General features: G+C 48.6%; 1 protein-coding gene across 1 annotated transcript in view; it reads right to left on the reverse strand.

The window, feature by feature from the left end:
* Positions 1-2,928: 2,928 nt before the first annotated feature.
* The window catches only part of ABHD6 (abhydrolase domain containing 6, acylglycerol lipase), a 53,290-nt gene continuing 40,085 nt past the window's right edge, over positions 2,929-16,133 (reverse strand). Inside the window, exons 8-10 of the mRNA XM_082739574.1 lie at positions 13,328-13,382; positions 13,011-13,111; positions 2,929-4,051 (exon numbers count right to left, since the gene is read on the reverse strand). Of these exons, the coding sequence (XP_082595700.1) occupies positions 3,875-4,051; positions 13,011-13,111; positions 13,328-13,382 (333 nt within the window). The 3' untranslated portion in view covers positions 2,929-3,874. The remainder of the gene's footprint in view (positions 4,052-13,010; positions 13,112-13,327; positions 13,383-16,133) is intronic.

The following is a 16,133-nucleotide window of genomic DNA, read 5'->3' on the forward strand; positions in this document are numbered from 1 at the left end:
ACCCGCGATCAAGAGCTGCACATTCCACCCCGAGTCAGAGAGCCAGGCGGCTCTCTCTACCTGTTATTTGTGTGACTTTGGGCAAGATACTTCACCTCTCCCTGCCTCAGTTTTTGGGCTGAAAATGGGTACAACTTAAAGCAATAAAAATAAAACAGGCGCAGGTTGTATGTACCTTTCAGGGGTGTGAGAACTTCATAAGGTGATGCAGGGAACGTACTTGAAGAGCATCAGCTGGCCTGACCCACCTTCTAGTCTCCCAATACCGTCTGAGAACTTCCTTTGGAAAAGGCAGCAAGGACGGTTCCCTGGGTTGGGGAGTACTCACGGGGCCTCACATGGAAGGCAGACTCACACACATGGGCAGCACATCAGACTTGCGTTCCTGGCACCGGTCCCTCCTGGGGCTGCATCTGTGCTGGACAGGAAGCCCAGACTAATGGCGAATTGAGAGCCACCCACGGCCTGTCCCTCAGCGCCCTCGGTACGTGCCCAGCAGAGTGCATTCTCGGCAGCCCTGAAAGCCCCACTCCAGGAAGTGGGAGAGCCAGTTCCCTTGTGTCTCGGGGCTTTCCACTGTCACTTCAGAAACTTCTGGCAGTCTTTCAGGCAAGGCTGTTCTGAATGACCCTTTTCTTCTTTCCAAGAATGCCATTAAAGGCGACGACCACAGGACCCAGTGGGCTGTGGCTTGGGGGACCGCCAGGTGGCGCCAGGTGGGACCGCCAGCAAGCTCGCTATCATCACAAGGGCAAAAAGTGGGGTGCTAAGAGGGAGCTGTGCGTGTCTGTTTTCAAGTCTCCCTAACACAGTGGGGCCAGAGGGGCAGGCCCAAGGCAACCCAAGGTCTGTCCAAAGGACACTTTGAGAATGCTCTTCTTGTGACCTCCAGCTGACGCGTTCCATGACAGCCGAGGAGGCGGGAGCTGCCTCCCGCCGCTGCAGACCTGGCCAGCTGTCCTCCTGGTGAGACGGGCAGCCCACACCCCTGCCTGGATGGTTCCAGTGTGTGGACGATGCTGCAGCAACTGTGGCTTCTCTACTGGCCGCTCACCCAGGGCATGACGATTCCTGCAGCACGTGTGCTTTCCGATTTGCAGGACTGACCCCAGGCTGGAGACCTCTCAGCCACCCTGGACACCGTCCCTCCTCACCCAAACCCACCCAGACTGGCGCCTGTCCTCAGGACCGCACAAAGCTCAGAGTTCTTGATGAACATGAAAGACTGGAACAAGCAGTGTGTCTAATATCCACTCTTCCGTCCATGCCATTGGTTTTTGCTCTCACCGGTATTATTTCCTTCCGTTTTTTTCTAGGTTTATTTTTGATTTATGGTTTTTCATTTTTTAAAATATTTTATTTTATTTATTTATTTGACAGAGAGATCACAAGTAGGCAGAGAGGCAGGAGAGGAAGGAAGAGAGAGAGGAGGAAGCAGGCTCCCACCTGAGCAGAGAGCCCCACGTGGGGCTCGATCCCAGGACCCCGAGACCATGACCTGAGCCGAAGGCAGAGGCTCAACCCGCTGAGCCACCCAGGCACCCCTACGGTTTTTCATTAAAAAAAAAAATAATAATTAATTAATTAATTTGACAGGTAGAGATCACAAGTAGGCAGAAAGGCAGGCAGAGAGAGGGAGAAGCAGGCTCCCTGCTGATCAGAGAGCCCAATGCGGGGCTCAATCCCAGGACCCCAGTCCTATGACCCGAGCTGAAGGCAGAGGCTTTAACCCACTGAGCTACCCAGGCGCCCCTGGTTTTTCATTTTTAAGATTATATTTCTAAGGGGCACCTCGGTGGGTCTGTTGGTTAAGCATCTGCTTTTGGCTCAGGTCACAATCCTGGGGTCCTGGGATCAAGCCTCACGTCAGGCTCCCTGCTCAGTGTGGAGTCTGCTTCTCCCTCTCTTGCTCCCCTTGCTTGTGCTCTCTTTTTCTAGTAAACAGAATCTTAAAAAAAAAAAAAAAATTTATTTTTAAGAAATCTCTACACCTAACATGGGGCTCGAACTCACAACCCCAAGATCAAGAGTCACACACTCCACCAGCTGAGCCAGCCAGGCGCTCCTCTTCTTTGCTAATACGTGTACCGAGGCCTCTAACATTCTCTCCCAACACTGTGTTAGCTGCAGCCCACCATCTGAGACATCACATTTTTGTATCTTCTTGTTTCTAAGATCTGTGTTCCACTCTTCTCTGATAAATTATAATATAAACTTAAACTATACTTAAACTATAACTGCAGTTTTTAATTTAAACTATAAAGTTTATCTCACTTTATTTCTGGAACTCCTTGGCTGCAGAGTCTCTGTAAAGAGATTTGGAGGGCTCAAGCTCTGAGGATTTTTTTTTTTTAAGATTTTATTTATTTATTTGACAGAGATCACAGGTAGGCAGAGAGACAGGAAGGGGAGGGGAGCAGGCTCCCCAATGAGCAGAGAGCCTGATGCGGGGCTCAATCCCAGGACCCTGAGATCATGACCTGAGCCGACGGCAGAGGCTCAACCCATTGAGCCACCCAGGCGCCCCCTTTAAAAAAAAAAAAAAAAAAGGCTCCAAGCCCAGCGGGAAGGTCAGTGCAGGGCTCAAACTCACGACCCCAAGATCAAGGCCTGAGCTGAGATCAAGAGTCAGACACTTAACTGACTGACTACACAGGTGCCCTAAAGCTCTGGGAATTTTAAGGGCTCCTCAGTACAACAGACAAGGGCCAAAAGGAACAGTCTGATGACTCTTGCCTTCTGTTTCTGATATACGGTTTCAGCTGAATAAAAATGAGAAACATGAGTTCTTAGAAGAAAACTAATAACTCATCCAAATAAGGTCTTCCAGTTTCTTCGAAGAGGCCTTACTTGAGAAAACACTTCTTAAAGTTAACAGGAAATCGGCCAACGTTGTACTTAAATAGGAACTTAGTGACAGAAACCATCTGCATGTTGCTGATCTAGATTTATTAAACTTATTTCGTGTCATTGTGGTCACTTTTACAGCTGTTGAGACTTATTTTCAATCACATGACTGTTCACAGAATTCACAGAATTCATTAACAAACTAGTATTTTACACCCAAGGGTCTTCAGTAGCACAGCAAGATAGAAAAGAGGCCCACGAGGTGCTTGTGTATGGAATCCGAGTCTGATGATAGAACATTATTGCTTCATTAGTCCTACTTTTTAAAAATAATCAGTGATTCCCAGGAAACCCACCCTGGTCGTCGTACTGCAGCCATTCCGGGGTCCCTCATGACAGGGCTGACACGCAGGGGCCCATCCACCCCTCGACCTGTGTTCTCCACTGCTCTGGCAGCTGGGAGGGCCGGCAGGCGTGGGACCGCACCCCTCCTCGCGTGCTAGTATCACGGGAGAGCTTGCATCTTGCTCCCTGGTCTTGCACCTGATGGACTTGCACTCACATAGGGGCCTCTACAAAGAACTTAAACTAGACATGAACAAGAAGGGCTCAGCAGATGGGAGACTAATGCTCCTAAAACAGCCACTGACCATGCAGGGGAGAACGTTGAAGCAGCAGGAAATCCTCGAGTCTCAGTCTGTGAAGGTTGTTTTACAGAAGATGGCCTCAGTGATTATGGTCCCAAGGCAGCCGCTTTGCAACATGAAGACTTCTGGGTAGATTTCATGGCTAGGTTTTCTTAATTCTGTCCCATGGGAGTTTCTATATGGTGAAAAATATCTTGGAGATTTCCCTATGGTCCCCGAAGCTCTGTGGATCCGTTGAGACCAGGGACAGGGGACTGGCCTCCTCAGGGACGCTGGCGCTCCGACCGCGTTTGGGGCAGGATCCCTGAGAAATGCTGGCCGCGTCCGATTCTGGAGATGGGGGCAGATGCTGTGTGCGAGTGCAGGCTGTGGGCGGGGACTCAGTCCAGCTTCTTGTTGTTGCCTGTGCTGTGCACGGAAGCTAAGAAGTCGACAATGAGCTTGGCTGTCTTCCTGGGTCTCTCCATCACCACTGAGTGCCCACAGTTTTCCAGAAGTTCTACCTGGCAGTTGGCGATCGACTTGGCCAACATGTCGGCCCCAGACACGTCGAGCACCTGCAGGACAAGACAGGACACTAGGTAGAAAAGCCTCAGATGCCTGCATGCATTCGGGGGACTGGACAGCGGCCGAGGCCTGGCAGGGGAGACATTTAGGATCGAGTCAAGTCGGGGCACGTGACTCACTGACAGAAATGACTGCATGCCTCATTCTGCAATCTGGCACCTGGACTTGTGTGGCTGCCAGCATTACTGAAGTGGAAACACACAGTCCCTGCCTCGGAGGAAGTTTTTCGGTCTGACAGGGGAGCAGGACTGGTCAGTAGATGAGGGCTCTAAGTGGGGAGCATCCCGGGAGCTAAGGGTGCATGGGGTGGGTGCGGGGGGCAGGGGAGGATCGTGCAGGAGGGGGGGCAGGTCGGGCAAGCGCAGGGGATGGCAGTTAGCTGAGCTGAGACACAGCATGTGGGGGGCGGGGAGGGTGTGATGGAGAGATAAGGGGTCAGGCCTCCATCTGAGGGCAGTGGGGAGCCGCGAGGCTGTCTTAGGGACAGACATGATCAGGCCGGACTAGAGAAGGCAGCTCTGGGAAGGGCACACAGAGAAGACACAGGAGGGGAATGCTAATTATCCCAAGCTGGGGGAGGGGGCAGTGTCTCTTCGAGGGTCTTTCGGGGTCCCCTGAGCTGCGTGACCACAGGCAGTCTGTGAATAATGGGGAATGCTCTTTTTTTTTTTTAAATTTTATTTATTTATTTGACAAAGAGAGATCACAAGTAGGCAGAGAGGCAGGCAGAGAGAGGAAGGGAAGCAGGCTCCCTGCTGAGCAGAGAGCCCGATGTGGGGCTTGATCCCAGGACCCTGAGATCATGACCTGAGCCGAAGGCAGAGGCTTAACCCACTGAGCCACCCAGGCGCCCCAAGGGGGAATGCTCTTCTGATATGGCAGGCACCACTCTCCAGGCTGACCCTTTCCTAACAATGCACTAATTTCACTGTCATCTGGGTTACCTTGCTGTTTACACCCATCCCGGGTTTTCTCCCCAACACCCTCCTGAAGCATCAGATTTGCATCTGTTCCCCGTTTGCCACTGCATTCACCTTCAACTCATCCAGTACAAGAGAACCCCTCCCCTCATCCTCAATGCAAAAGCAAGACCCCCCAACAAACTCAAGTGCTGTCTGTATTTAAGCTCCATTCTGGTCAGCCTGGATCATGAAAACCAAGATTTTCCACCCAGGAAGTGGGGGGTGAGGAAAGGGACACCATGTCTCTGCCAAGGCACTGAGCACGGAGCATAGCAAAGCAGCCCCAGGCCACATACAGAAGCAGCTGATGGGGAGCTTAGTGAGAGGGGCGCCTCCCTCGGGGCCTGCACTCAGAGTGAAGTCTGCTGTGGCAACTGCGCAGAAATAAAGCCCAGCGTCTGTAGAAAAATCTCCAGAGGAGGGGCGCCTGGATGGCTCAGTCATTAAACATCTGCCTTCGGCTCGGGTCATGATCTCAGGGTCCTGGGATCAAGTTCTTCATTGGGCTCCCTGTTCAGCGGGGAGGCCTGCTTCTCCCTCTCCCACTCCCTTTGGTTGTGTTCCCCCTCTCACTGTCTGTCAGTCAAATAAATAAATAAAATCTTAAAAAAAGACAAGAGAGACAGAAAGATCCCCAGAGGAAATGCAGGTGGCGTCAACGGGTCAAGGCATGAAAAAGTAGAAACTCCCAACTGAAGGTCTATCCTACAGAGAGGTCGGAACCCATAGCTGCCCACATGAGCCTCTAGCTTTGACACTGTCAGGCTGGTCAAATCCAGGACTCCCCATGGTCACTCAGACATACAGGAAATAGCTATATGGACACTCAACCGGTACACACGTCTATGGGAACCACATCAGCTCTTTCTTGCGCAAGACGCTCATGAAGATAGTCAAAACAATTTTCCTCCATCCCACTTCAGGCCAGGGCCAAGACTAGGGTGGGGGAAGTGAGGCAACTTGCCTTGGGCACACAATTTAAGCAGCCGCCAAAAAACTCGGTAATTAAGATGAAGATTATTTTAATGCAGTATTTAAGAAAACAGACATTAATGCAAAAAGACCCACCATGAACAAAATATAAATACAGGATCCGACCCTGAACTCATATGACCTACCTCACGCTAGTTTCATTCTGCCAGGCATGATAATGGCAGGTACGTCAGGAGTTGCTGGAGCTCAGGGATCCTGTCTTGGTGTCGGCTGTAACCCCAGGGCCTAACACAGTGCCAGGCACATACCAGGTGCTCAGGATAAATCTGTTAGCTGACTTAAATGTATAGGCCGTCAGCTGGTGGCTTTGTTCCTTTGCTAGGTTGTTTATTTACTTCCTTACTCGCTGGCTCACTCACTCACTCCCTGTATACTCTGGGTCTCCTGCGTCCCACGCCCTGTGGCGGCAGGATGAAGGGCCATCAAGAGTAACAACAGACCTTGTATATCTTCACAAGGCCCTCCCATTCTGGTGGACTGAACACAGAGGGGGAATACTTGAACTGATGTGCAGAAATCCTCTTAGGAAGGAGGACTGCCAGGTTCAGTTATGCAGGCTGTATACTGCCCAAAACCAGTGGGCATGATTCACAGAGACAACAATGCACACAGCTCTCCTGCAGCTGTACAGCACAGTGGCTGACCTATTGGGGTCCAAAGAAGAGGGAGGCTGAATTCAGCCTGGCGGGCATGGGTTGGTGACCCCAAATGCTGACAACAGAACAGGAAAAGAGCCAGAGGCTTGGGAAGCAAAAGGGCATAAAATAAAGAGTCCCTAAAGGCTTTGCTATTTGGATTTTGCACTGGGGATGGTCCACAGAACACAGAGAAGATCTGGTCATATTTATAGTAGGTCCATGGAATGTTAGGCTCTTTTTTCAGAACAAAATGGACTTCAGAGTCCTCAAAAAATTCTGGACCACAGGCAGAGGCCTACTCTCAGAGGCAAAGGACATGAGTAATAAGTAATGTATTTTCTTTTTTTTTTTAAACAGATTTTATTTATTTATTTGACAGAGAGATCAAAGTAGGCAGAGAGAGAGAGAGGAAGCAGGCTCCCCGCGGAGCAGAAAGCCCAATGCGGGGCTCGATCCCAGGACCCTGAGATCATGACCTGAGCCGAAGGCAGAGGCTTAACCCACTGAGCCACCCAGGCGCCCCAGTAATGTATTTTCTTATCACTGGAGAAAGATCTCTCTCATGTGTGTTGCTTCATGTAGCCTCATATCACCTCAGTAGTAGAAGAGAAACCCAGGATCTGGAGCAGCTGAGTGGTTTGCTCAAGGTCATGGGCTGATACAGGGCAAAGGCAGGGCTGGAACCCAGAATTTTCAGAGTCTAAGCCCAGAGATCTTGCTTCTGCATTGTCTCTGCAGGGCAGGGCAATGAGTCCTTGCCTCTCTGTGTTGGTCCCTGCGAGCCCCAAATCACCTTTGGGATTTTTAGACTGAAGAAAGGCCTTCATTGTTCTAACTTGATTTCTGACTGAATAACCCCCTGCTGGCCTACTCCGTGTCTTCTCTACTTAGGTGCACACAAAGCTCCTTTTAGTCCCTTGGCTGCTGCAGAAGGGAGCAAAGAGTCCTCCCTCCTCACCACGTCCACATCAATGCACCCTACATCCTCGGCTGTACCTGGCTGGTTTGGGAGAGCTGTACACTGACTCTGTCACCCGTCCCTCCCTAGGCATCCTGGGGACACAGTGCTGGCTGCTTCTCCCCACGGATCATTATGGGCCTTATAAAGGCTCCATTTCTCATTGCCTCTTCTTACCTTTAAAAAATATATATATATTTATTTGAAAGAGAGAGAGATAGCATGAGCGGAGGGAGGAGGCAAATGGCAAATGGAGAGGGAGAAGCGGACTCTTCACTGACCAGGGAGCCTGATGTGATGCAGGGCTCCATCCCAGGACCCTGGGATCATGGCCTGAGCTGAAGGCAGATGCTTAACCGACTGAGCCACCCAGGCGCCCCTCTTCTTGCTTTAAACTTTAGAAGAACTTTGGGCTGCCTGGGTGGCTCATCAGTTAAGTGTCTGCCTTTGGCTCAGGTCACGATCCCAGGGTTCTGGGATCGAGCCCCACATCAGACTCCCTGCTTACCAGGGAATCTGCTTCTCCCTCTCCTTCTGTGCTCTCCCTCTCTCTCTCAAATAAATAAATAAATAAAATCTTAAAAAGAAGAAGAAGAAAAACGACAACAACAACAACTCTGAGTAAGATATGATTTCTAAAGAACGGCTGCAAGCAAAAAAGGAACTTCTGGGGTATAAACCAGTCTCTCTTCGGAGGGTCTGTCATTGCTTGTGTTCCCCCCTCTAAAATTCGCATTTTGAAGTTTGAACCTCCAAGACAAAGGTGACTTTATTTAGAAATAAAGTTGTTGCAAATGTAATTAGTTAAGATGAGGTCATACTGGTGCAGGTGGGCCTCTCACCCGATATGACTGCCAGCCTTAGAAAAATTTAAACATAGGAAAGAAAATCTGAACACAGAGGCACACAGGCACAGGGAGAACGCTGCGTGGAGATGGAGGCAGACGGCAGCATGACACATCTATTAGCCAAGGAACGTGAAGACTGTCAGCAAACTGCCAGAAGCTGGGAAGAGGCGTGGTACAGATTCTCTGACAGCCCCCAGGAGGAACCAAACTGCCGAAAACTTGATCTTGGACTTCTAACCTCTAAAACTCTAAGATGATCAATATCTGTTGTTTAGGCCACCCAGTTTGTGGTACTTTGCTATGACTGTTCCAGCAAAATAATACAGAGTTATCTAATAAAAATCTAAGATTTTATTATTTAAAGAAAAAAATTTTTTTTAAGTGAGCTCTATACTCAACATAGGGCTTGAACTCATGACCCCGAGATCAAGAGTTGTATGCTCTACCAACTGGGCCAGCCAGATGTCCCCAAAACCTATTACAATTTTAAAATGCACCTGCTCAGGATGCCTGGGTGACTCAGTTGGTTAAGCATCTGCCTTCAGCTCAGGTCATGATCTCTGGGTCCTGGGATCAAATCCTGCAACGGGATTCCTGCTCAGCAGGGAGCCTGCTTCTTCCTCTGCCTTCTGCTCCCCTTGCTTGTGCTCTCTTGCTCTCTCTCTGACAAATGAATAAATTAAATCTAAAATAAAATAAAATAAAATGTACCCACTCTTTGACCCAGGGAGTCCACACTGGAGAACTCACCTTTCAGGTATGGTCTCACACTCCACAACCACACATCTATGCTGAAGTTCACAGAGGTATTATTTCATTTTCTTTAAAAAAGATTTTATTTATTTATTTGTCAGAGAGAGAGAGAGAACACAAGTAGGGGGAGCGGCAGGCAGAGGCAGAGGGAGAAGCAGGTATCCTGCTGAGCAAGGAGCCTGATGCAGGACTCGATCCCAGGACCTTGGGGGATCATGACCTAAGCCAAAGGCAGACGCTTAACTGACTGAGCCATGCAGGCGCCCCACCCATGAATTTGGAATATGGGCAGTAGATTAGACAAAAACATTGCACTAGCATTAAACGTCCTGAATGTAACAAAACACTGTGGTTATGTGACAGAATATTCTTACTCTCAGTAAATACACCCTGAAGTATTGGGGGTAAAGGGCCCAATGTAAGCAACCTATTTCAAATGGTCCCAAATATAGACAGATAGATAGATGAGAATGTTTAATAAAGCCAATGGAGCAACTGTTTAAAAATTGGTAATAAATAAAACACGGTAGACATATCCCATGGAATGACACTCAGCCACAGAGGAAACAAACTACTGAGACAGGCAGCTCCACAAAAGAACCTCAAGAACACAACACCCAAGCGAAGAGAGCCAGATACCAATGACGACCTATAACACGACAGCATTTCTGTGAAAGTTCAAAAAAAGGTGAAACTGTAGAAATAGAAGACAGATCTGTGGTTGTGTGGGGCTGGGATTTACTGGAAATGGGCAGGAGGGAACTTTGGGGAGCGGCAGAAATGCTCTACAACTGGGTTGTGGCAGGGTGTGCCCAGCTAGGTGAATTTGATGGTAGGTAGACGATACATACCTCAATAAAGCAGTTAAAATGGATGGATTTAGGGAAAGTGTATATAAGAATACTCTGTGCTCATCTTATTTTTCTATAGATTTGAAATTATTTCAAAATAAAATATTAAAAGTGGGATGGGGCGCCTGGGTGGCTCAGTGGGTGAAAGCCTCTGCCTTCAGCTCAGGGCATGATCTCAGGGTCCTGGGATCGAGCCCCATGTCGGGCTCTCTGCTCAGCGGGGAGCCTGCTTCCCCCCCCCTTCTCTGCCTGCCTCTCTGCCTACTTGTGGCCTTTCTCTGTCAAATAAATAAATTTAAAAACAAACAAACAAAAAACAAACACTAATTCTAAGGGATACATGCACCCATATGTTTACAGCAGCATTATTTACAGTAGCCAAGATGTGGAAACAGCCCAAGTGTCCACTGATTGATGAATGGGTAAAGAAGATGTAGTAGATACATACAATATTGCTCAGCCATAAGAAAGAATGAAATCTTGCCTTTTGCAATGATGTGAATGGAGCTAGATAGAGAGTATTATACTAAGCGAAGAAAGTCAGTCAAAAAAGACAGATACCATATGATTTCACTCATATGTGGAATTTAAGAAACAAAACAAATGAACAAAGGATAAAAGAGAAACAATCAAAAAACAGACTCTAAACTGTAGAAAACGAACTGATGGTTACCAGAGGGGAAGTGGGGGGAGGGGTAAAATTGGGGATGGGGATTAAGGAGGACCCTTGTGATGAGCACTCTTATGTGAGCACTGTTGTATGGAAGTGATGAGTCACTATATTGTTCACCTGGAACTCTTATAACACCGAATGTTAACTAACTGGAATTAAAATTTTAAAAAATCTTGGGGCACCTGGGTGGCTCAGTCAGTTTAGCGCCTGATTCTTGATTTCGGCTCCTGTCATGATCTCAGGATTGTGAATGAGCCCCACATCAGGCTGATTCCCTCTCCCCCTCTCCCTCTGCCCCTTCCCCTCTTTGCCTAATTAAAAAAAAAAGAAAAAAAGAAAAAAATTTTAAAAATCTTTAAAAAAAGGATTTAACCACTGGTTATGTCATTTTTGTGTAGGAATATAAAAACTTACCCAAACATATTAATAAAAGTCAGTAAAATAAAAAAAAATAAAAAAAAAACAGAATGGGGGCACCTGGGTGGCTCAGTGGGTTAAAGCCTCTGCCTTTGGCTCAGGTCATGATCCCAGGGTCCTGGGATTGAGCTCCGCATCAGGCTCTCTGCTCTGCAGGGAGTCTGCTTCCTCCCCTCTCTCTCTCTCTGCCTGTCTCTCTGCCTACTTGTGATCTCTCACTCTCTGTCAAATAAATAAAATCTTTAAATAAATAAATAAATAAATAAAAAGAATGAGTAAATCTGTGTGGGCTGGTATGAAATTATTTCGAAGATACATCAGTTCACACCTATGTGAAGTGATGTGAACAGTGTCACTATGCATGTTTGAAAACTTTACAGATACAACGGATCTCTGCAGAAACATGTATGCTCAGCACAGCAGTGAGCGGACAATGGCCCACTGTTGGTTGGCGGGAATGAAGGTTTGCTGGCACTCTGCGTTGCCACTTGTTTGTGTACTGTCCGTGGCTACTTTTGCACAACAGCAGAGCTTGGGAGTTGCAATAGAAATAGTAGGACCCATAAAGTAAAAAATATTTGCTATCTTGCCCTTCACAGAAAACACGTCAATCCCTGCCTTAGAAAAATGGAAGAAATGTTCACAAGACAGCAAGAGCTTCCTCAAGGAACTGGGATCTAGGATGGAAAAGGGATCAAATTTTCATTACAAACCTTTTTGTACTCTTTTTTTTTTTTTTAAAGATTTTATTTATTTATTCGACAGAGAGAGATCATAAACAGGCAGAGAGGCAGGCAGAGAGAGAGAGAGAGAGAGGAGAAAGCAGGCTCCCTGCTGAGCACAGAGCCTGATGCGGGACTCGATCCCAGGACCCTGAGATCACGACCTGAGCCAAAGGCAGCGGCCCAACCCACTGAGCCACCCAGGCGCCCCACCTTTTTGTACTCTTTAAAGTTTTTTTTTTTTTAATGATTTTATTTGAGAGCAAGAGAGAAACAGAGAAAGCAAGCATGAGCAGGGGGAGGGGCAGAGAAGCAGGCTCCCTGCTGAGCAGGGAGCCCCGAGATGGGGCTGGATCCCAGGGCCCTGGGATCATGACCTGAGCTGAAGGCTGACGCTTAACTGACTGAGCACCCCCAGGAGTCCCTCTGTAAAGTTTTTTGTACTCTGAGACTACGTGGCTTTGATTAAAGTAGTTTGTAAAAATTATTTAAGATTGCCATTCATTTTATTTATTTTTTTAAGATTTTAAAAATTTTTAAAAGGTTTTATTTATTTATTCATGAGAGACACAGTGAGAGAGAGAAAGAGCATGAGAGGGGGAAGGGTTGGAGGGAGGAAGCAGACTCTGCTGAGCGTGGAGCCTGATGCAGGACTCGATTCTGGGACTCCAAGATCATGATGTGAGCCGAGGGCAGATGCTTAACTGACTGAGCCACCCAAGTGCCCTTAAGATTTTTATTTATTTATTAGAGAGAGAGAGAGAAAGAGCAAGCATGGCGGGGGGAAGGGCAGAGGGAGAGGGAGAAGCAGATTCCCTGCCAAGCAAGGAGCCTGATGCAGAACTCGATCCCAGGACCCTAGGATCATGACCTGAGCCGAAGACAGCAGCTTAACGACTGAGCCACCCAGGTGCCCTGATTTCCTTTCCTTTTAAAAGATCAACACCACTGCTCTCAACTCAAGAGAATGCTGCCCTCTATAATCACCAGCATCTGCCCCAGGTGTGTTTTACATCCTCCTGGTATCAGAAACCAGCCAGTGAGGCTCACTTGATAAATCACCTCTTGCTTTTTCTCAGAGGCCAGTGTAGCTGGCACAGGGACATGTGCCCCAGGGACACACTCGCTACATACCTGGTCTTGTTTCCCCCAAATGATCTGCGTTGGAACCTTGATCTTGTCCATGTTCTGATGGAGGGAGTATCTCGACTTCTCACTGACGATTTCCAAAAACACTTTGCAGAAAAGGAAAACAAAGTGAGTACACGCTGGCTGTGCCAGCAGGCATCTGGACTCTACTGAGTTTGGGGACAGCCATGGAGTCGGGCTGCCACCCTCTGTCTTTAGATGCCCCAGACAATGGTCAAGGTCTCAGGAATGTAAAATATAGAAGCCAGCTGCCCATAAAGCTTCACTGGTCACAAATGCCAAGCTTAAACACAGCTACTTACACTTTCGGTAGAAGTTGTTATGAGGAATACGGACATCAACAAGGCCTTGCAGGATCTACGGAGAAGGGAGCCATGGTTAGAAGGCAAGAGACAGTGTTTCCTCAAGCCCCCCGTGGCTCCGGGACAGTGAAGGAAATGAAGTCCGGCAACGTAAGGCACTGTCAAGGTTTTAGGGCCCACGGCTCCAAATTTCCACCACGGAGTATACACTGTAATTGGAAGTGAGGGTCATCTGATGGTTCTTTGTAATTAGGCAGAAACCCGGGTAATACTGGGAAGCCAAAGCATGTAAAAAACCTGACCTGGGCTCACAGCCACTTTATCTTGAGATATTCTCTGCTTAGCCTAAGATACAATGAAGGTTGGAAATAATATCAAGGAACTGTTTAGGAACATCCACATGCAGAACAAGGTCTATTAAAAAAAATCAAATTATTGGGGATGATGGGCCTCTTGAACAATAGAGATTAACTATTTAAACAATTCTGGGATGGGTTCCACAGTCCTTTGTTTATTAAAAAAAGGAAAGTGTTATCTTTCCTTTCCTTTTGGAGGGCTGGTGAAGGTTGCACCAGCGTGGGCAGGATGATCTCCTGGAGCCAGGATCCTGACCCAGAGACTGGCTGTGGGAAGAAGGAACACAGCCCTCCTCTTCCTCCTGCTGCAGGATCCCCTCAGCACTGGCACTCCTCTCAGCTACCTGGGAATGGTGTGAGCTCCCCACATGCACCCTGAGGAGTCCTGTGCATTGACTGAAGGGGGAAAATCCAGCCAGAACTGCTCCGAACCAACCCTCTGGAGCATGACTAGGAGGTGACCCTTCTGGAAGCGAAATCCTGGAGGTGAGACCAATGGCAAGTCGTCCAACACACTGCGCTTGGCATCAGCCATTCTGTTTGCTCTACTCTGTATCCTGCACCCGCACACGTCTTGCATCCTCTACTTCTGCTCTACCCACCCAGCCACCCGTCTTGCATCTCTGACTCACGTGTTCATGTATCTCTCTATGCACCCACCTGCCTTGTACCTACCCATCCACCAGCCTCCATCCTGCTTCATGCAGACATCCAGCCATCCGGCCATCCTCTATCCCTGAATCACACATGCACGTCTACTGATACACCCTCTATCCTGCATCCGCCAATCCACCTGCCTTCCGCCCCTGCGCTCTCCAGGCATCCTCCCATCCATCCAACCAAGTACTCAGCCCTTCATCTCTCCTGCATCCCGAAATCACCTGTGCACGTACATGCAAAAATTCATGCGTCCATCTGCTCCGCGGCACATCCATTCTCCACCTCTGCCTCATCCGGGCATCCGCCCTCCCTCTGACCACCACCCCCCTCCGCCCCAGTTTGTTCCGAGGACCCATTTCATACAAGCAGTGTGCAAAAGGCTGCAGGCAGAGCAGGCAGGTAAGACAAAATCCTTGATCTGACTGAGGTCAGAGTGGAAGACACAGGCAAGTAAACAGATAAACGTAACATGACACAGAGTGCTCGGGTGCTCCTGGTCTCCTAGGAGGGAAGACTTCGAGAGCTGCCACTTGCTTTCTCCCAGTGTTTTCACATTCCCAACAGCTTAAAACATGGAATCTCCTAAAGCACTGGTTGGCCACTCTCTTCTCGGCAGAGAGCATGGCTGGGAGGGAATCAGTGCAACCTCACAACTAAAAAGATTTCAGGGCTAGAACGTACCACAGAATCAGATTCTGGGTGCTTCTACACCCACTAACTGAGTCGTGTTCAGGCCTTCGGCATAGAGCCCAACTCCCTCAACTTCTAGGAGGTTCCACCCCACCACGAGGCAGAGTCCAGTTCCTACACTAGAAAGTGATTAGCTGCCGTTATGAAATTTAGCCACGCATTCTTGTCTCTTGGTTCCCACACCACCTCCCTGGATTCCCGGCTTTATTCAGCCCGTGACCTTTCACATCATCCTGGCTGATGGCTCTAACCGCACAGCTCCGGGCCAGACGTCCCTCAGCAGCGTCTGCATATGCAACCATCTGCTTGACATCTGCACCTGGAGGCCTCACAGACAACCTGACCACGGCCAAACTGGAGCCGTGAGCTTGTCCCCAGCACCTGTCCTCCCTCTTTCCTTCCCCTACTCAGAAACTGCTGCCTTTATCCAACTCAAGCACCGAAGTCACCTGGGCGTCCTCACTGCCTCTCATCCCCCACTGCCAATCTGCCAGTAAGGCCTGCCCATCATCCCTCCCAGAGCGGCTCGGGTATCTAGTCTCCACTGCCCCCACCCTCGTCTACACCACTGTCCTCACCAGGCCACGGGGGCACCCCACTGGTTCTCTGCTTCAGTTTGTGCCCCCCACAGTCCCTCTTAGGAGAACTCCAGGCTCTTTCCCAAAACCTGGAAGGTGCTATGTGATCTAGCCCAGTGGTTCTCCAAGAGGCTCCTGGGGTTCATGAGGAATTCTGAACAAATTGATTATCAGTTCAAGCTAGTTCCTCTGTAATGCTGCATGTTACTTGCCTGCTTCACTTTCATGCTCTCAGAAGCACTGTTCCTCAGAGACTACCTGTCAAGGGACAGCGCCATGATGCTGGTAGCTCATGGAATGAGGGCCTGTATGCTCTTGTGTCTTACCTTCTTCTGAGTTTTACTTTCTGATACGGTAAATAGCAATAGTCAGAACCCCTACAAATAAAGGCTCTTTGGGATTCTCAGCATTCTTAGGTGTGTAAAGCTGTCCTGAAACTAAAAAAAAAAAAACAAAGAAGAGAAAAGAAAAAGAAACAAGTCTCCACTGTAGCCCTTGCTCCCCTACTCTCGTTCTAGATAG

The sequence above is a fragment of the Mustela nivalis genome (assembly GCF_964662115.1).
Source record: "Mustela nivalis genome assembly, chromosome: 1".
Classification (NCBI taxonomy): domain Eukaryota; kingdom Metazoa; phylum Chordata; class Mammalia; order Carnivora; family Mustelidae; genus Mustela; species Mustela nivalis.